A 23,244-nucleotide genomic window follows, 5' to 3' on the forward strand; every position below is an offset into this window, starting at 1 on the left:
CATTCACACTGTTGCCACATCTACAATCGCTTTTTATAGAGTGAGCATATAAAAAATTTATATTTGAAGCAATAATAATAATAAAGAAAAATGTGAAATACTAATTTTAAATAATTCTCAAGTTCTCAATATTTTTTACGGACTAAAACATAACCTGACCAAACCTAACCTAGCGTCATCGAAAATAATATAAAAAAGTTAATAACTGAAAATTAAAGTGACCTAGTAGGTACCATTCAAATATTCTTTAGTGACTAAAACATAACCTGATCAAACCTAACCCTAAATTTTTCTAATTTCATCTTAAATTTAAGGTCGCTTTTCACGTAGACAAACACCCAAATAATTGTACTTAATTAAATTAACACATCCTATATTTCCATATAATTTTTTTTAAATAAGACAACATTGCACAATCGACTGCGCTCAACCCATACTTAAACCAAATTTACACCAAATGCGCAACTGTCATGGCGGCCATATTTTGAAATTAGATAAACACAAAAATTAATGCTGAGCGCACTTAATTGTGAATTTTAAATTGATAAAAAAGTAAGGCAGATTGCACATATCATATTACTCACAGTTGTCAGACTCGTGTGGGGAGCGAGTCAATAGTAAATAAATACCCTCTTCTTAGCTATAGAAATAAAACATTGAGACGATGATTAATATAGTTTATCATTCGATAAGGGCTTCCTATTTTCAGTAACCTTCTCATTTCTTCTCAATTCGTTTTTCAACGCACAAACAGTCTCCAAGATCCATATATTTCGGCCATAATTTATTATTTATTAAATCGTAATCAAAAACACCATATACAATCTTCACGAATAGTCAAAACGTTGACCTCCAACTACACTAGCGCCGCCAAGCGGGAGAAATGGCGTACATAGGTGCCATTGCATATCGGCCGTCATAGGGTAAAAGGACTTTACATATTTAGTTTAAACAAATTATGAATTTAATATATATTTAGTTTGACTTTAACATTCTATAAAAGGGTGGTCCGTTAGTAGATGGTTTTTTAATATTTTAATATTTGTTTAAGATCTAAATAATAAATAAATAAATAAATAATAAACTTCCATTATTCAATTTTAAAAATCCTATTTAAAAAAGTACGTATATATTTTTATTTAAAATATATAGGTCTGGATCCCGCGTATGAAAAAAAAGTTGATTAATAGCAAGCTGAAAATTTGTTAATAGCTTAAGGGTGTCTAGTCGAATAAACTTTGATATGTGTGAACACTGGAACAGGGGTAGTTTTAATTGTGGAACAGGTTAAAAATTTGGAACGGTCACAGCACGAAAACGGCACATTTATTTTGTCCGACAGAACAGACTTAAACTCTTCGAACAGAGATTAAACTCTCATGCAAAAATCAGACTGCTATTTATCACCAAATGGGCGTTTTAATGAGTGGAACATGTAGAATATGTCAAATGACAGGAATTATGACAGGTAATAAATAGCAGTCTCAGTCTGATTTTTTCATGAGAGTTTAATCTCTGTTCGGAGAGTTTAAGTCTGTTCTGTCGGACAAAATAAATGTGCCGTTTTCGTGCTGTAACCGTTCCAAATTTTTAACCTGTTCCACAATTAAAACTACCCCTGTTTCAGTGTTCCCATATATCAAAGTTTATTCGACTAGACACCCTGAAGCTATTAACAAATTTTCAGCTTGCTATTAATCAACTTTTTTTTCATACGCGGGATCCAGACCTAATACATAATAAATCTCTTTTAATAAATTCCTCCAAGCGCCACCTAGAAAAAAATCTGAACTACATCTGATATTTTCGGTGAATTTAAACATTTATGTTTTCGTGGGTCGCCCACGTTTTCTCAACTGTCATCGACTAATTTCACGCGTAACTTCGATACGAGAAATATATAAAAAAAATATGCATTGAAATCCAGATCCCGTAATTTTTTGAGCCTTATAAAATGAGTACAAAGACATAGTACATATTTCTTTTTTTGTAATTACAGCTTCAATTTACCGTACACTTCTCGACTTCTCGCAGAATCTGCCGATAAAGTAGAGTCGTGTTGGGGAAACCTGGCGTGCCCGTTTTCGTTTAAAAAGATTAAGATTAATTAAATATCTGTATGTTTTGTTCAATATAATTATGAGGTATTGCATTGTTCTAACTTATAATTAAATCATCGACAAAATATTTCATTATATTTTATTTAATTTTATTGCAGTTACTTTCTTAGAGTAGATGTTTCATAGATAACTTAATAGAAAAGAATATTTATTTTAGATATATTTTTCTTTTGATATTTTTTGTACCTGGTAAGACATTAATGCCCGGTTGCACCAACAGATCTTAAGCTTAAGTCGAGAATATCATAAGAATTAATATAATATAATTATAATATATTACAATAAGAATACCATAATATAATATAGATATACATAATTGATAATAAGGTAAGAATCTAAAATTATGGTGCAACGTAATGTAACGGTCACGTTACAAAATTAGCTCTTTAATTATTATTATAATTATTTTCCCTCGGTCTCCATTTAAATTCTCTAATTTCTCGTATAGGACTACTGGGGTGACGTCATACCTCGGTGATGGAACGTACTCCACCTATCGAGAATGATTTCGTTTTCTGAGAGAATTTGACGTTCACCTTGGCGGAGAAACGTCTCTCGTTCGTCACTTGGTTTGTGGCTGCTAATTAAGTGGGTTGGTTTGGTACTTGGTACTGGTACCATGAAATGGCGAATGAGTTCCATACACCTTATTTTATAACATCAATCCAGTTTTTTTAAGTAAAAAGTTACCAGCAAGGGTTGTCTGGAGTTAGGGAGACATGTGTGTGACAACTCCTGTTGGAGCCTAATAGGAATCATTCGGTGAGATTTATTTTTTTGTAATAATTTTTTAATTAGCCATTGTCATGTGTTTTTTTGTTGTGGAATATTTAAAATATTAGTCCCATTGTTAAACTTTCTTAGTCAATCTATTAAGGGAAGGGTGTAGATGATTTCGATCTTTATATTATCTTTATATCGATCTTTATATTAATGGGGTTTTTGGTTTTACATAACCAAACATTTTTGAAGTCCTCAAATTAATATTGGAAATAATTACCATTTCTCTGTAGGTTTTAAATTTATTTAACATCCAATATTTTATAAATTCAATATATTTTTACAGATATTTCCTCAAATAAATCATTTCAGTGTCATTTATTCATGTCTTCACACTTAAAATAGTTCAAGGTTACCTGAGATTGGTTTTTTGTTCCATTTTTAATGGCCGGTTTTTCTATACTATTGCTTCTAAAAAGTATTTCTTCTTCCCTTTACTTTTTGCTCATGTTTAAAATGGAAAATAAAACTGGGAATGTTTTTAGCCATTTGGAAGAAACCCTAACATGAAACCGTAGCCCTTTGACCACCTAGGGAAACCACTGCAGCCACGGCCAAGTCACCATTGGGAATATGTCTAATTGGGAGCAAGCTATGGGAGCGTTCCAGCTCAATTTTCGTCTTGGCACCTGGGCCTACAGGAGTCATGGGGTCGCACCATCCTGGTGCATCATTTTCTAGGATGCAACCGCAACCTCGTTTGGGAACATTTAGTGAGGTGTTTTAGTAACTATTGGTTTTTTTCATATTTCAGACTATCTGTTAAATACGCTATGTTTTTTTCCAGATTTAGGTTACCTCTGGTTTTTTTTTGACATATTTGTATATTAGATTATTTGGTTCCCAAACTTTGTATCTATGGTAACTTCTTGTGCACAGGAATAAGCCTAGAGAAAATTAGGTTTTTAATACTTTATTATTGCTTTGATACTGGTTTATGTAATTCGGGTAAATTTATTTTGTAATATTACTAGCTTGTTTCCCAAATATTTTACTGTTATTCGCTTTATTCCATTTGTTCGGTTAATTTAGGTCATCGTCGGTATTTATCTCAACTTCATTTCTACTTTAGTCAATTGTATATTTAACTTTATTTATTCATTATTGTATTTTCCCTTAGTGAGGCTTGGGCCTATTTATTTGTAGTATTTTCATCTTTGTCAGTTTCCTTTAGTTGTACGTAGCAGGCGTACTATAACCATTTGGTAGAAGACTTATGTAATTTTGTACCCTATATATATATATATATATATATATATATGTAAGAGGTATTTAAGTTTATAACAGATAACATTATTGTTGTTATCTTTAAAATATATAGCTTCTTGTATAACTTATGTCATTTTAGAGTTACATGATATATGCTTGTCTAACTCAGAGATTGTTAAAAATCTAGTAGTTATTTTAATAAATATTTATTTATTTTGTATATCAATTATTTTATTATTCCTTTATGTTTGTTATTACAGGTTTAATATATTTAATATTTGAAAGCAGTGTAAGATACCTGGGAAAATGATCGAAGATCATTTTCATGGCGCCCATGATTTGTTAGATTTATTTATCTTGTTCGTCTTTAGCAATTATCCATCTTCATTCAGTTTCAGTACATTATTCTTATTTTATTATTTCATCTTTTAGTCATCATTACTATCTATATAGAGCTACTGTTCTTCGACAGGCATGCAAACGAGCCGTATCCATCCTTGAGTGTCAAGTGGTTTTCTTGCATCTCTTGCTAGCCAACTCTATTCAGTTTGCCTCTGTCTCTTCCCACTTCTACTTCTATCCCTTCTAATCCCCCTTTCTTCAGTACTACTGCACTTTAGTAGTATTTTTTTTTATTTTTCCTATTACGGCTTCACCGCTGAACCCCCTTTATTTTCATTTTACTACTTTCAACTACCTAGTAGAAAGTAGTTCTTCATTTCTTTTTTTTTCTTACTTCTGTTGGAGTACCTATATCTTTCTTTTTACTTTCACTCCAACAGAAGTTTTCTTATTTTTGTTACAGTAAGTGATACTCAAGGAGGCCCTCTCTATAAGTAGAGCTTAGCTAAGCTGGAGCTTAAGATCTGTTGGTGCAACCAGGCATTAAACCTATATGTTATAGGTATAACTTCTTTGTTATATATACCATACCTGTATGTTACATATTTTTATGCCTAAACTTTATACACTCAAAAGTGCATAAAAAATGCCGGCATTGAAGTATTAACCAGTTTTGATTTTACATAACTTTTTTATATATGTATGATCCTTTTATAACAATTTTTTGAAACTTAATTGTTAACTAAATTTTGAAAAAAAAAATTAAAATTTTGAAAAAAAAACTAAATTTGGACTTCATTTTTTATTAAGAGCAAACGGTTAAATAGGAAAACGACAAACTAATTTTTAAGATAAGATGTTGCTTCTTCTAGCTCGGAGCATAACTTTTATTTTATCATTTTACTAAGCAGTTCACAAATTATCATTCGAATGATAAGTGAACTTACAGTGAAGTGGGCAGCTGGTCTACAAGCCTTTAATACAGCGCTTCCACTCATTAATTTCCATTTATTTGGACGGACCCATATTTGAACGTTGAGAATATAAATTATGTGAATTATTCTGGGATATTTTTTCTTCTTTTTATCGGAAAATATTATCATCAATAAAGAAATAATTATTTAAGATCTCAATTTGTTAACGTGTAAAAAGCGGTCGTTTTTAAATCTGAGTGTTACTATATCCGCCAGTTTTTCTAAAATCTCAACGGCAAAGATCTGGTGTATGGTGTATGGTCAAAGATGCAGCAGAAAAAAATCAGTGAAGTGACTGTAGTTGGTTCCCCCATCGCATGGCGATGCGCGACGGGTAAAATCACTAGTATAAATCACTAAGACTAAATACCTAGAATCGGTATTACAGGGTAATGGGGAAATAGATGGAGATGCATGCAGTACAATTAGGGTTGGATGTAGAAATTAGGACAAATAATCCCGGATTGCTGCCGAAAAGTTCTATAAAAGTTTTCCCGTGAATGCAATCGACTCAAATGTTTTCCAGCCTCGGTGCATGAGAGTTATAGCAATCGCCATGAAACCGCTTTTCGGCACGAAAATAATGCTTAGTAATTAAGATTAAGCATGAATTGTAATTTCGATTACCAAATTTCGAATTCCAATTCCATGCCGAAAACTTCAAATTTTACATGACAAAAGAGTGTGAGTTTTTTCAAAAATCGTGGAATATATGGGGAATGAGCTAAGGCTGTGAGAATCATGTTGTAATTATTCGCTTAAATCCTTTGCTCGCTCTGCTTTGAATAAATATGTTCAAAACATTGCCTATTTGTGATAATAACTTCGGTCCTGAAAACGATAATCTTGATTGTAATGCAAAAAAACCTGTTCCTTTTTGTAAAGGACACCGCGCACATCTTATGGAAAATATAATGTCACTCAAATGCAATAAAATTGCTCTACTACTAAATATCATTGCGGCAAGTCTGAATTTTTTATAATATCGGAGTAAATTGTAAATTTCGATCAACTTTAATTCCAATTTACGCCGTTATTATAATTATCGGTATGAAATTGGAATTACAAATTGTAATCGAAATTACCATTCTTTACGTGACGAAAAGCGGTTTCATGGCGATTGGAAAACTTTTAGAGAACTATTCGGCAGCAAATATTTCTTGGGGATTTTTTGTCCGGAATTTTTTGTGAGGATATTTTGTACAAAAAAAATTGTGGGGATTATTTGTCCGGGTTTTTTGTGGGGATTTTTTGTCCGGGGATTATCTGTGCGAACCCCTGGATGTATGAAGTGGAAGAAAGCGAGTAGTGTGCTGTGTGACAGAAAAATGTACGGAACTGAATACTGGGCAATAAAATGAAAGAGGAACAACGAATGTATGTGGCGGATATGAGAAGTGGAGTGGAGAGTGGAGTGACAAATGGATTGGAGACAGCAAGCTAACAATATTTAGAGTATCATCACGCACTGACAAGGGCTCAAAAAATGAGGCGAAGGAGTGATAAAAAAAGTAAGAATGAGTATATTAGGGGTGGCACCTATTGATGCCAACAAGAGAGAGTGTAGATTAATATGGTTTGTTCATGTTAAACGTCGAGACGTTAATCATCCAATACTTTGGGTGAAGAATTACTGATCTGCGGGATCTTGGAAGGAGTAGGAGAGGAAGACCAAATAAGATCTGAAAAAGACGCTTAGATAGAATATAGAGGTAAAGGGGATAGATATTGATATGACCTAAGATAGAAAGTTATGTAGAAAAATAATTAAGGAAGCCAATCCCGCGTAGGCATAAAGGCAAAGAGAATGATGATGATGTTTTCGAAAGGCAATCCAGGAACAACAGATAATCGTATATTGTCCAATTGACGTGTTCATGGGCAAATGCAAGTCTTTTGTGAGCAGCAATAAGTAATGGCCCGTTGCTGGATTGCAAGCTGTCAAACCTTCTTCTTCATCAGGTGCCGTGTCCGTATTTAGACGTTGGCTGTCATCATGTTTACAAGTTCCTGAAACCTCTCTCTATCGGCTGATGCGCGAAATAATTCTTCTACCGTGGGACCACACCATTGTCTAATATTACGCAACCATAAAAGTTTCTTTCGACCAATTCATCTCTTTCCCTCCACTTTTCCGTATATTATAAGGCAAAGTAGATCGTATTTAGGCCCTCTAATTATCTATCGGCTGCTGCGCGAAATAATTCTTCTACCGTGGAACCACACCATTGTCTAATATTACGCAACCATAAAAGTTACTTTCGACCAATCCATCTCTTTCCCTCCACTTTTCCACTTTTCCTTGTATTACAAGGCGAAGTAGATGGTAGTTAGGCCCTCTAATTATATGGCCGAAGTATTCTGTTTTTCTCCTCTTTATGACCTTTATGAGCACACGTTCTGAATTCATAATTTGGAGAACATTTTCATTGGAAGTGTGCGAAACCCACGATATCTTCAGGATTCGTCGATAGCACCACAATTCGAATGCTTCTAATTTATTTAGCATTGTGGTTTTTAACGTCCATGTCTCACAACCATACAATAATACAGACCACACGTAACATTTTAGGACCTTCTTGCCAATCTTCATCGACAGGCTTCGGTTATATAAAACTGGTTTCCAGGTCATAAAAGCCTTACGTGATATTTCAATCCTGGTTATTATCTCTTCATCACAATCGCAATTTACATTTAACCAACTGCCAAGGTATTTAAAATGGTTTACTCGTTCTATCTCCTCTCCATCAAGAGAAATCACGCCTTGATCTACATTTATCTTTCCAACTGCCCTCCACTTTGTCTTTGAAATATTGATTTTTAGGCCTCTCCCATAACTTGCTTCACTGACTAGATTTACTAATGTCTGGAGTCTGGAGATCTTCTAAAGTTTCTGCAAGAATGACTGTGTCATCAGCATATTTGATATTGATTACTTCTCCGCCCAGTCTTACTCCTTCTTTTCTGTCGTCCAAAGCCTCCCTAAAGATTTCTTCAGAGTACAGATTAAAGAGACTGGGTGACAAAACACAACCCTGTCGCACACTACGTTTGATGGGTAGTTTTTCAGTAGGACTATCTCCAACTTGAATAGATGCTACTTGATTGTAATATAAGTACCTATGTCAAACCCTTTTCTCTTAAATTTCGTCGAATAATAGAAGCGTTGAGTACTGGTCGTTAGGCTTGCTGGATATGCCTTTGAAGTATTCTATCAGTTTGCGTCCGGTCTCGCAATGCAGCAATAGTGAGAACGCGGTCTTTTCTGACAGTTGTCTTCCTTTTGGCACAATACAACTTTTTGAAGTTATACTTTTTTAGGCGCGATTGAGATTGAGGGTGAATTTATATTGATCTGCGCGCATGCGCACACCGACAGTATGGTCGTTATACGGGCTCTGATTGGGTGTTGAAATGATTTGTCAATAATAAATAATTGTTCAATATGAAAGTAAACAAATGTATAATACATTAGTTTTATTGTTTTGAGGACAGAAACAAAAAAGTTTATAACTGTAGTGACATTTAAATAGTTTTTAAAAGCAACAGGTACGTAATAATTGTAAATGTATCTAGGTACCTACCTATTTGAACCTACCAAAATACATAGTATGTAATATTTTTATTTACATAATTTGATTACCATCAAAATTTCTATCAATGTTTACCTAATATATTGTTTTCTTACTCTATGTTTTGTTGTATTTTTTCAATTCTAAATCATTTCAATTCAAAATCAAAATAATTTAATTTAATTCAAAAATGTCAAAAGCTTAATCCGTTTAGTTAGTCGATCTTCGCACATAATGACACAATGTTTTGTTGCCTCCGTGGCGAAGCGTTTAAGGCGAATGAACCCCAATATACCAACCGCACTGATAGCTGGTTCGAATCCCAATAAAAACTTTTATTTTTTTATTTTTTTTTTATACATTTTATGCGGAATGGGACGTTTCATCGCCGCCGGTTCATCGCCGCCGTTTCGATGCGGCCGGTTCATCGCCAGTCCATTTCATCGCCGGCCGTTTCATCGCCGGCCGTTTCATCGCCGGCCGTTTCATCGCCAGTTAGTCAGTTGATCTTGTATTATGGGAGATGACACGACACGACGTTAAATTCAGTTCAAAACTTATGATAAATAAATAGATAAAAAATATTATTATATTAATTTATTGTTCTATTTCTACTTCCCCTAAATTTGATACTAAACAGTATTAAATTTGTAGTGTTAAATTATATTTTATATTATAAAAGTTTAAAAGTCTATTAAAAGATTAAGTATGGCAACGGGAATGGTCATATCTCGCATTTCCTAGAATTCCTAATTAATACTAAAAATAAATAATAAATGTAACTGTCGAAAATTGGTCGAAAATTCGGAAATATTTATATCAGTTAGCGATTAACTGACTGGCGATGAACCGGCGGCATCGAAACGGCCGGCGATGAATCGGCCGGCGATGAACTGGCGGCATCGAAACGGCGGCGATGAACTGGCGGCGATGAAACGTCCTAGACCCCATTTTATGATTGTAAGTATATTTATTATATAATTTTATTTTCAGAAAATACGTATTTAGTTAAAAATGTTTCCGACAATTAATGTTCAGAAATCATTTGTGGCATTTTTAATGTGTTTGTGTGTGTTTTATTCTTTTATTATTTTAATTTTTGGCACTGTTTTAATAAAAAATGTTTGAGAAGTAGTAAGTATAAATTAGTTTAATATTTAAATAAAATATAAACAAACAGTATATTAATTTCGTTTAAATCATATAATAGAAGTATAACTTCTTACGTGCGTACAAAGTACACACACATTCTTTTTTTTTTTTAATTTTGTGGGTGGCTCGTTTTTTGACGCGCAGTATATATTTTTTTCAAAGGTACAAAAATATCCGAGGTAAGTCAAGAATGATTTTGATTCTTTTTTCTATATTTTTGTAATTTATTTTTGAAAACATATACAAATTTTGTCAGCTTTTGAGTTGTGATAAAATCATTCGTTCAGACAATTGATTTTTAAAGTACATATATTCTAATTTATTTATTTAAAATTTTATCTCTGCATTTTTAAATTTATAAAACTAGTTTAGAATCAGTGAATCAGAAAGAGGTATCACTATACTGATACTGTTATGTATCAATATGTATTTTATTAAACATGCCTTTGCTTACAGAATGAAATATTAAATACACACACATACACTAATGAAATGATATTGCAAAATGATACCATGTCCTGCGGTTCTTTTTTATTTCATGTACATGAAATATGTAATTAATTTTTGCGTAACATTTATGCTCAGATATTCAATACACATTCCTTCTCTGGCAGTTCGGTAATTTTAATATTTAAAATATTAAATCCAATTTTGTTTTTTTATTTTAATAAAAGATTTAATTAATTGTTTAGGCGAATACCTAATTATTTGTTTTTCTTCTCTACATAACATACGAGATCCGAATAGCAGGTCAAAATGTACCCATCGGCTTGCCGGATGAAACATTTTTTTTATTAAATTTCATACTGCCTATCAAAATCGTGTCATAGCTATTCTTAAGGGGGGCCGAAGGGGTTGAAATCAATATTTCAAACACATTTTTTTTAAAGTATGGTAGAATTATTTTATTTTTAAATTAAATAGGCATATTCAATACAATTCATAGATTACTCAAGAGAAAATTCAAGAAAAAATACTGAAAAATAAGCCAACGGTGGCAAATTTTTAAAAGACACCTCAAAATATAATGAATTTTGCGATGGACATCAGAACTCATCATTGAATCATGGTAAACAAAAAATTTAAAAAGATTTTATAAGCTTATTAGACCGGACAGTATCGTCGCCCCCGCTAGCGAAATTATTCCGATTCGATTTTTTTGCACAAACTTACTCAAAAAGAGGTTCTTATAACATATCCACAGGGTGCCGGGCGGTGCCGTGGTCGAAAAATTGTTTAAACAATTTTTTTTTTAAACAAATTCACAAAAATAATTTTTTCATTTCGGACAAAATTTTATAGACAAATTGGCTTATTCTGAGGAAAAAAGGTCTCTTGTCATTTTTTTCTAAAATTGATTGTTGTCGAGTTATAAGCGATTAAAAATTTGAAAAATGCGAGAATGGCCATTTTCAAGGCTTAATAACTCGATTAAACATTATTATTGTGAAATTCAAAAAGTCACCAAATCAAGTTTCAAATCCCTTCTTCAAGGTCCCGAAGAGATTTTTGTCATTATTTTATTAGAAAGCTGTTATTTTTAATTATTAACAATTAGCGCTATAGTCGAGGATGTATCGTCGCCCCCGTTAGTGAAATTATTCCGATTCCATTTTTTTGCAGAAACTTACTCAAAACGAGGTCCTTATAACATATCCACAGGGTGCCGGGTGGTGACGTGGTCGAATAATTGTTTAAACAATTTTTTTAAACAAATTCACAAAAATAATTTTTTCACTTCGAACAAATTTTTTTTAGATAATTTGGGACATTCTGAGCAAAAAATTTCTCTTGTGATTTTTTTCTAAAATTGATTGTTGTCGAATTATACGCGATTTATAATTTGAAAAATGCGAAAATGGACATATAACTCGACAACAATCAATTTTAGAGAAAAATCACAAGAGACCTTTTTTGCTCAGAATAACCCAAATTATCTAAAAAGAATCGTTCGCAATAAAAAAAATATTTTTGTGAATTTGTTTAAAAAAAAAGAATGTGTGTGTACTTTGTACGCACGTAAGAAGTTATACTTCTATTATATAATTTCAACGAAATAAATATACTTAACAGTTACAATACAAAAAATTAACAATAATTACCAAAAATTAACCAAAACTTAACAATGCCAAATATTAAAAAAAAAAAAAAGAAAAAGTATGAATCGTCCGGGATTTGAACCCGCAATCTCGCGATTTCTCGATCTCTGGTCCAATGCTCTACCAACCAGGCCATCAAGGCGCATTTTACTGACGTTTCAGATATACATAATTACACATCACGGTGACAAGTGAAATATAAAAATAGATGTTTTATTATTTTACGCCCAAGGAAGACAAATCCAAAGACACAAAATTATAATAAATAATACATTTACTAAAAAACACTAATATATTATTTTAATATTTGCGCTGATACATAATTTGAAAGATTAGCAACTAAACGTCATACTGTCTGTGTGCGCATGCGCGCAGATTTATGAAAAATTTTACTCTCAATCGCGCCTAAAGAAGTATAACTTCAAAAATTGTTTAAACAATTTTTCGACCACGGCACCGACCGGCACCCTGTGGATATGTTATAAGGACCTCGTTTTGAGTAAGTTTCTGCAAACAAATGGAATCGGAATAATTTCACTAACGGGGGCGACGGATAAATCCTGGACTATAGCGCTAATTGTTAATAATTAAAAATAACAGCTTTGTAATAAAATAATGGCAAAGATCTCTTCAGGACCTTGAAAAAGGGGTTTGAAACTTGATTTGGTCACTTTTGAATTTCATAATAATAATGTTTAATCGAGTTATTAAGCCTTGAAAATGGCCATTTTCGCATTTTTCAAATTTTTAATCGCATATAACTCGACAACAATCAATTTTAGAAAAAAATGACAAGATATCTTTTTTGCTCAGAATAAGCCAATTTATCTAAAAAAAATTTTGATCGAAATGAAAAAATTATTTTTGTGAATCTGTTTAAAAAAAATTATTTAAACAATTTTTCGACCACGGCACCGCCCGGCACCCTGTGGATATGTTATAAGGACCTATTTTTGAGTAAGTTTGTGCAAAAAAATCGAATCGGAATAATTTCGCTAGCGGGGGCGACGATACTGCCCGGTCTATATGAGTTTCTCGGGGTAACGCTGTCAAGTTTTTTTAGTTTTATCTAATTTTGACTGTTTGATATCACTCAGAAATCTAAACAGAGAACTTTTTTGCAAAAAAGGGTGAAACTCAACATATTTATTATTGTTAAACAAAAAATAAGCATAAAACAAAAATATCTTAACAGCGTTACCTCAAGGAATGTCTAAAGAAAATATATACAAAATTCCAGGTGAGTTGGTCAAATAGTTCTTGAGTTACAATGTTTACAGCCTGAAAAAAGCAGTTTTGAGAAAAACGCCTTTTAGAGGCGGTTTTACCTATTGTGCAGGGTGTGCGGTGCACACGGGCGCCGGGATGTTGGGGGCACCGAGCGCCAAAGAGCGGGTCATTTACTTTGTTTCAACATAAAATATGCTTTAAAACGATTAATGAAAAATTACATTGGCACTTAGCGCCATAACAGACGGGCGACTGTGGTCGGCCACTCTGTGGGTTTTTATGCGAGAGACTGTGGCCGGCCATAGTCGCCGTCTGGTATGGCGCTTATGCGCGATGAAAGAATGTTGCGGGGACGTATCAATGGCAAGATTGAGAGGTCGGGAGGCTTATTCCAGAGACAATTTGGTTTTTGTAAAGGGAACAGCAGGGTGAGTGTATTCGACACTTTGCGCAATAGAGGTGATAAACACCGTTGGGTGGCCCTGTTGTTGTTCGATGTTAGGAATGCATTCAATACGCTGTCTGCAATGGAACGAGGTAATGAAGGTAATGGAGGAGAGAGAATGTCCTGGATACCTGATGAACGTGGTAAAGGACTATCTTTCTGAGAGAAGAATTATGGTGGAGAAAGGATCTGTCTTTGGCCCGACGCTATGGAACCTGGCATATGACGGGATGATGAACTGTGGATATGGAGAGGGTACGACTCCTTCGCATTCGCGAGCGACCTCGCTGGTAGTGGCGGGGGATGAGCCTGATCTTAAATACCGGGTACGGAACGCAGGCGGCGTTGTGAAGAAATGGATGATACAGCACGGACTGAAACTCGCAGCAGAGAACACCAAAGCCATCATTCTCACAGGAAAAATAAACAGACAAAGTGTGGAACTACAATGTGCAGGAGCGTGTCTAATATCCAAGAAACGCTTAAAATACCTAGGAGTGACGTTGGACCAGAACGGATAGTGGGGGGAGCACGTGCGTGTGGTGACCCAGAAGGCTGCAAACAGTGCGGCTGCGTTGGAAAGGGTGATGCCCAACATTGGGGGTCCCAAATCCGAAAGGAGGAGGGCCTTGCACGGTGTTGTGCAGTCGATCGTCCTCTACGCGGAACCAGTCTGGAATGAGGCGGTAGAGATACAGGCCTAGAGGGGCTCATGACACGAGTAGACAGAACAAATCTGCTGGATACAGGACTGTGTCTACCGCAGCCTTATGGGCCATCACTGGATGTGTTCCGCTGCATGTGTTGGTAGTGGAAAGAAAAGAACTATATGAGAGAAGAGACCTAGAGCTCACTATGGCCGAGAGAAGACAGGAAAGAGAAAGGACAATTGAAAGATGACAAGAAGAATTGAACAACATGGAGCATGTGGCACAGTGGACAAAGATGCTGCTCCCGAACCTAAAATATTGGGTGGACTGTAGTCACAGGCTCCTGGATTATTTCCTAACGCAGGTGCTCACAGGACACGGGTGTTTTAGAGCCTACCTCTCTAGGTTCGGAAAGGCTGACACTGATGAATGCCCATACTGCAGACACCAGGACACTGTTACACATACGATGCTAGAGTGCAACAGATGGATAGTAGAAAGGAACAGAATGGAAAGAGAGACAGGTGTAAATGTTGTGACAGTGTAATGAAGGTAAAGTGCTTCGGAAGTGATGTCAACCTTGCAGAGGTCATTCCTCTTTCGGAGCGCTGGATGACAGAGGAGGGTCTGGTTTGGCAGGTAGGCATTCGGCATAGCCTCGGCGATGAGAGGGAGTTTTAAAGTACCTCGGGAACTATTGCTAGGGCTACGAAGAATGAATCCTGCACTAAGGTCAGTCAGGCGGCGTTCTGGACTGAGATGTCTTCCCATGTCTGAGATGAAGATTCCAGACCATCCCTCTTTAAAGATGAGGAAAAAAGGTAGGTACCTATTCGACTATTTCATTTTGACTGCGCGTCTACCAAAGAGCGCCAGGGCATTGACTGCACACAGGCGCTACATGGGCTAGAGCCGCCTCTGACGCCTTTTAAGTTATGTCAACTTTTATTTTCAATTTCTTTTTGTCTGTCAAATGGTAAAGTGATGCACACCGAAATATGTTTTTAAATCGCGGGGTAATTTACAAAAGAAAATAAGAACAGCTGTTGACCGTTTCTCACTACGTTCAAGCGCCTTGGCACGAACTTGCTATAAAACGAGTCGAAGGTAGGGAGGTAGGGAGATAGTGTTAAATAGTCCTAGCTTTGACTCGATTTGCAGCCAGGTTCGCGCCAGCACGCTTGAACGTAGTGAACAACGGTCAACAGCTGTTTTTATTTTCTTTTGTAAATTACTCCGCGATTCAAAAAGATATTTCGATGTGCATCATTTTTCGATTTGCAAGACAAAAAAGAAATTGAAAATAAAAGTTGACAATACTTTAAACGCGTTTTCCTCAAAACTCCTTTTTTCAAAGGCTGTAGACATTGTAACTCTAAAACTACTTGACAGACCCACCTGGAATTTTGTATATATTTTCTTTAGACATTCCTTGAGGTAGAGCTGTCGAGATATTTTTTGTTGTATGCTTATTTTTTGTTTAACAATAATAAATATATTCATTTTCACCCTTTTTTACAAAAAAATTCGTTGGTTGAACTTCTGAGTGGTATCAAAAAGTCAAAATTAGATAAAACTAAAAAAGCTTGAGAGCTTTACCTCGAAAAACCCATGAGCAAAATCTTTTTTGCTCTACCAAAAAAATCTAATTTTTTGTTTACCATGATTCAATGATGAGTTCTTGAATTTTGGTCTGATGTCCACCGCAAATTCCATTATATTTTGAGGTGTCATTTAAAAATTTGCCACCGTTGGCTTATTTTTCAGTATTTTTCCTTGATTTTTTTCTTGAGTAATCTATGAATTGTACTGAATATGCCTATCTAATTTATAAATAAAATAATTTTACCATACTTTCAAAAAAATGTGTTTGGAATATTGATTTCAACCATCGTAAAACTCAAGTCAATCCTTCTGACAAATAATTCAAGTCAAGTCAAACTGGTCAATCGTACAGGTATGAAAATTCAAACTGTTTGTCAAACTAGATTGAAAGAGTTTGAAAAATAATTAATTTAGTAGATATACTTTTTTGTCGAGATTGACATGTTAGTTGCCAATTAAGATAAGAAAATTAATAATACAATGAGTGCCATATAAAAGTAACTTGATACAGGGAGCGATTATACTCAAAATAGGGTCCTAAAATTCTTGAAAATGATTCCTGTACGCTTAGATAGAATTGCTTGCTGGCAAGTTTCGTTTTATCGATATCACTTTTTTTCATATTTTTATTTGAGTGTTACTAGATTAAAACAAAGAATTCGTTTGATGGTTTTTTATCACACCAAGCGTAATCTACTTTAACAAAAATTTATGAAGGAACAACAAAATATTATATTTTTGATAGAGTAGTTTTAATGAATTTTTTGTGACATTGCAATGTCGTTCTAAAGAATTAGTTCACTATTTGTAATTTTATAAGGCTGTTCTTTATTTTTACATAATATAAGTATGCACTTTCAAAGTTGGTCGTATTTGAAATACATTGTATTTCAAATACTCGAAATAGTATTTTGAAAATACTTTGATTGCAAAATACACCTTTTGATGTCTTGTAATGCTTATCTGTTAAGGGATGAATCACCTCTTTGCGGCGGTTACCTGGAGTTAGAATTAGGGGAGTAGGGCTCATAAACCTGATCCCAGCAATTTACTTTATGGCTGTGTTTGTGGCAATTCAATTTGGATTATTTTATTCTTGTCTCCATAAAATAATAAATGTGTATTTACGCCAAAGAATATTTTACACCACAAGTGGCGCACAACTAGTCTAACAATAGTTAGATATTTTTACTAAAGCAATAAAGCAATAAATCACAGCATGAACTAATAGTCATATTCACTTCTTGCATTTTCGTCGTCAGAAACATGTGGCTGGCCAGATGATCCGCCCCGCCCGGCACTACGAAAGAAAAAATTACAGTGACCGCATACTTAAAATATGGATTTTTGTCTAAGAAACTAGGAAGATTGAAAAATCAATTGAAATATACATTTCGGAATATAATGAACCTAAGATTAAAAAAATGTTTTAATCATTTTCGATAAAAAGTCGACGGCGATCAATGTGTTAGAATGTATGTGTAATGTATGTAATTTAAAATAACATTTTATTCAAACAAATAAGTTTTTTATTTTCGGTCTTTTGTTTTTGAAAAAAATTTAGGTTAACCTCCAAAAAAGTGTTGATAAAGAACACCAGATTGTAACCTCTTTGCAATAGCGACGGATCTACGGGGAGGGAAAAGGGGGAAATTTCCTTCTAACAAGGTTCAAAATCAAAGAAAAAAATGGTTGAAACATACAAATATATTACCTGACTTAAACCACAGACAGACAAAGTCAACCCAATAAACACGCTAGTTAGAAAAATTGAGGGAACTTAATACATATAAGTTATTATTTATGTCTTTTATATAGTTTGGGTTTATCTTTCTTATGTCTTTTGGTTGGTATTTCATTGGAAGTTTCCCCCCTAAAGCAAATTTCCCCTCCCAAGGCAAATGTCTAGATCCGCAACTGCTTTGCATACAATACAGGAAGTAAGTATTTGTATTTTGAAAGTATTTTAACTGAATAACTTATAAACTATTTGGTCGATCTGGTTGAAATTTAGCACACTTAAATAACTCATTAATTAACATAATTGAAAGTCATTAAATTTTACGTCATTGTGCAAAAAATAAAGTTATTAATATTTATAATTTACTGCAAAAAATGAGGGTTTTTTGCAATTATTTCGGTCAATTGTTTATATATTACAATATGCTTACCACCAAATTAAAGAACTTTTTAAGATCTACATTTATTTGAAAATTTTTCTCTAAAATGTACAAGAAACGTTTTATAGTCAAAAAACTGCTTTTTTCATTCTTTACAATTGTTTAAAAAAAAAAGCAAAATCAGCTGTACGTCTTCACGGAATTATCATCAGTTATCCCTCATCTACCATTTAAAACTTTGAAAACCCTGTAGAACATTTTTACGTGAAATCGATGATTTTTTCCCTCTTAACTGGGGTATATACTAGATACTTAGATATTACCTGTATATTTTCAAACAAGAATGGGTTAAAATAATATCTTACAATAAAACTAATTACTTATCATTGTCATTTATTTTCTTATTGAGACCGCTCTATTGGGGACCGCGTTTATGGGGACCGCTGAATCGAGCACCGCTGAATCGGGGTACCGCTGAAACGGGTACCGCTGTATTGAGACCGCTCAATCGGGAACCGCGCTTATGGGGACCGCTGAATAGGGGTGAAACCGGTCACGAATGGATGCAAAAATCAACCAACAGAAATGAATGGACACGCCTAAGGGAGGCTTACATCTGACGATGGATGGAATAGCTGTTGGTGATGATTAAAACCAGCGGGTACATACATGCATTAATGAACACACTTCAGAAATATTAGAAATTAAAAAAATGTGTGTGTACTTTGTACGCACGTAAGAAGTTGTACTTCTATTATATGATTTCAACAAAATAAATATACTTTAAACAGTTTATTTATATTTTATTTAAATACAGTGGAACCTCGATAAGTCGGATTAATTGGATCGGGACTGCGGCCTATCCGGGTTATCGAAAATACGGGTTAGCCGGGGAATATAGTAAAAATAAATAAAATGCAGAATACTTATAGATAAACTCCATTATAATTGCCAAAACATGAAATACATATGCACAGTACATCTAAATTACGTATAGTTGTATACAGTATTGTTCATTTCTTGCTAAAAAACTCAGTCAAACTGAAAAAATGTTTCTCTTGTCTGATGAAAATCAGTCTGGGTTAGCCGGACTTCCGGGTTATCGGAGGCGGACTTATCAGGGTTTCACTGTATTAAACTAATTTTAATACTTACTACTTTCCAAAAAATTTTATTAGAACGATACCGAAAATTAAAAAAATTTAAAAAATATGGAACACCCAGGTTTGAACCCGGGATCTCTCGATCTGCAGTCGAATGCTCTACCACTGATCTATAATCGCTATGATTATATAGGATTACAAGATTTCTCGGACATAGTGACAAAGACCAAGTGAAGTATAAAAACGTATACAGTCGGAAAAATGAAAGAATACCCATGAACGAACATATAAAACACGCTGTATTTTCCTGTGACCGTGTCACAAAGAAAATTGGCCAGCTCAAGTACATGTAATAATAATTATTACATGTACTTGCGCTGGCCAATTTTTTGTGTGACACGGTGACAGGAAAATACAGCGTGTTTTATATGTTCGTTCATGGGTATTCTTTCATTTTTCCTACTGTATATAAAAACGTTTTAATAATACTTATTATCATATTCCCGAAGAAGACAGATCCAAAGACACAAAAGTATAATAAATATATTTAGTAAACACACTAATATATTGTTTCACACCTTATTTGCACTGATACATACATAACTTTAGCAGCACATATTTAGCAACTAACTCTATACGGTCTGTCTGCGCATGCGCGTGTGGTTTTATAAAAAGTATGAGAAGAGAACAAAAGAATGAAGATAATGAAAACCATCAAAACACAATATGTAGCTGCAACACCTGGGTCATGTCATGCATAGTAAGAAATACGATGTACTTCTATTGATTATACAAGGGAAGATCCAGGACATGAGAAATATAGGAAGAAGAAGAATCTGATGGCTGCGGAACTTGAGAGGTTGCCACGGATGCACATCATTCGAACTATTAAGGGCAGCCCCATCTGAGATAAGAATAACCATGATTGTCAATCTCCGTCGCAGAAATGGCACGTAAAGAAGAAGGTTGTGGCATATGAATTTTATGAAAGTTTAAGTGTATGCATTGCTGCGACTAAGAGCTGGCGCTAGATTAGCTACACCAAGCTATATCTTGTCTTAGTGTTAATACGCGACTATACAGTGATGAGCGCGCTAATAACCGGCAAAATAACGCAAAAGATGGAAGAAATAATACGTTGTGAAGTAAAAAGAGATTTAACTAGTAGAGGTGGAAATTATCGATATAAACGTATAAATTACTGTTACATTACATAGTTTGCCACGTTTAGACGTATCGGAGTAGATGGCAACTGTCACTGTGACAGGAGAATTTAATAAAATACTCCTGTCTCAGACGTCTAAAGGTGGTAAACTATGTAATGTAATGTTAATTTATACGTTTATCTCGATAATTTCCATCTTTACTAGTTTCATCTCTTTTTACTTCTCAATGTTTTATGTTTTTCATCTTTTGCGTTATTTTGCCGGTTATCAGCTCGGTCATTACTGTAGATTAGATAAAATATAGTTTGTTATAAAAATTAGTCTGTCGTTGACAAGGTTGGTCACATTTCCCTTTTTAACGCTTTTCTTTAGTTCAATCGTTTGAGTAAAATCTTTAGACGTTAATTTGACTGCCTTTTCTTCAATGCAAATGAATGAAAATTTGAAGACACATGCATTCGCGGGAACAATACACGAATAGTCAATAAAAAAATTATGTTTATTAATTGTTTAAGGGGAAAGTCTACTGTGACAAGGGAAAAAACATGCCGATTTTTCGGATTTTTTTTCTAACAAAATATGACTCGTACATTAAATTAAATTAAACCGTCATCTTTATTATATATTCAGTATTTTTAAAAAAAATTTTAAGTCGAAATATTCAAAATTGCCGTCGTGGCACTCCTTCAAGCGCAGGTCCGTTTTTTTAGGTGCTCAAACGGTGTATATGAAATCTCACGTCTGGGTGATCTGAAACAAAAAACAAAATATAGTTATCATCTAGTATTGACTCTCGTCTGACGGAGAATTTTTTTGATATCGTTTTTTGTTTAATTGTTATACACAATAATAACATCAAATTTGGGCAAAAAAATAGAAAATAATTTCAAGAATTTTTTTTTGGCGCCAAAATTTTTTATCGACAAAATCCTCCGTCAGACGAGAGTCAATACTATGTAGATGATAACCATATTTTGTTTTTTTTTGTTTCAGATCACCCAGACGTGAGATATCATGTACACCGTTTGGGCACCTAAAAAAACGGACCTGCGCTTGAAGGAGTGCCACTACGGCAATTTTGAATATTTCGACTTAAAAATTTTTTTACAAATACTGAGTATATAATAAAAATGACGGTTTAATTTAATTTAATGTACGAGTCATATTTTGTTAGAGAAAAAATCCGGATAATCGGCCTGTTTTTTCCCTTGTCACAGTAGACTTCCCCCTTAAATAAAAAAAAACGTTTTTAATTGAAAATGCTTAAATTCTCTTGTTTTTTTACAATGAAGAAACTTGAAACTTTTACCGATTGTAGCTAATTATATGAACTAAACATAATTTCACTTTTTACGTTAATTGATTCCGACTACATTTCATGTTTGTACATCATTATGTTCTATACATATATTTTAAGAAACATGACGATATATTTTAATGTTTGAAAAGTGTAAAACTAAAAGTAAAAAATAAAAAAATATGAAAAAAAAATTTAAGAAACGCTTTTCTTTAGTTACGAGCGACTAAAACTAAAAATATAATAAAATCAACTAAAAAGCAAAAAATAAAAAAAAAAATCAAACTCGAAGGATTATTCGAAAAAAACTGTTAGACAGATTAAATATACAAAAATCTCACATATTCGTTAAAAAATTTAAAAAATCTAACACATTCGTTAAAGAAAAGCGTGGGGCGCGTCTTCATCAAATAAACAGTTTTCGCCCCACGCTTTTCTTTAACGAATATTTTAGATTTTTTTAATTTTTTAACGAATATGTGAGATTTTTGTATATTTAATCTGTCTAACAGTTTTTTTTTTCGAATAATCCTTCGAGTTTGAATTTTTTATTTTTTGCTTTTTAGTTGATTTTATTATATTTTTAATTTTAGTCGCTCGTAACTAAAACAAGCGTTTCTTAAATTTTTTTTCATATTTTTTTCATTTGAAATAGATTTGCAAGTGCTTTATTCTACTTTGTTGGGATCTCTTTGTAATTTAGGCATAAATTAAAGGGTTTTTATATATGTACTTTATTAGATAAAAGACAAAAGAGCTAGCCAATGTATTTAAAATTAAAAGAAAGCCTACAAACGTTTTAGCAGGCAGCACAATGAAACACGCAATTGACATTATGAAAATAATAAAATATTAAATTAAAAATGAAATGAAATACTCACATACGATCCAGACGATCCATGGCTTTGAAATAAATTCAATGGGGTCTCCTCAACATCAAGCATTTTATTTGCAGTTGTAGAACAATTGAAAACTTTAAATTAAAAACAACGCCAGACGCGACTTTCTATTATTTTATCTTGAATATTAAACAATACACTTGATATACTAGAAAACAAATATTGTCTTTGCGGACTGTGTAAATTTACCTCGTATGAAACTTTTTGTGGTTTGCTTGTACAGAAACCTCATTTCTAGATACGGTGTAGTAGAGAAATGAACAATTTTATTTTGTAGAGAATAATTCGAATCCCGGAACTTGCAAAGTTGTAACCTGACGCTAAATTCCCTACTTTGCATGAGTAGTTGAAAGATATCGATTTATATTGGATATAAGTGTAAATCTATCTGTCTACATAGTCTAGTTAAATTATAGAAAAATTGAAAATTATATTTGTTTGTGTTATAAAATTGAGTTAGGTGAGCTAACTAAATGACCAA

General features: G+C 33.6%; 1 protein-coding gene across 2 annotated transcripts in view; it reads right to left on the reverse strand.

Moving 5' to 3' along the window:
- LOC114327235 (protein scarlet) overlaps nt 1-23,020 on the reverse strand; it is a 118,470-nt gene extending 95,450 nt beyond the window's left edge. For both annotated transcript variants that reach the window (XM_028275779.2, XM_028275778.2), the window contains exon 1: nt 22,746-23,020. In XM_028275779.2, coding sequence (XP_028131580.2) covers nt 22,746-22,808 — 63 coding nt within the window. In that variant the 5' untranslated portion in view covers nt 22,809-23,020. The remainder of the gene's footprint in view (nt 1-22,745) is intronic.
- Nucleotides 23,021-23,244: the final 224 nt, after the last annotated feature.

This window comes from Diabrotica virgifera, chromosome 4, assembly GCF_917563875.1.
Source record: "Diabrotica virgifera virgifera chromosome 4, PGI_DIABVI_V3a".
Taxonomy (NCBI): domain Eukaryota; kingdom Metazoa; phylum Arthropoda; class Insecta; order Coleoptera; family Chrysomelidae; genus Diabrotica; species Diabrotica virgifera.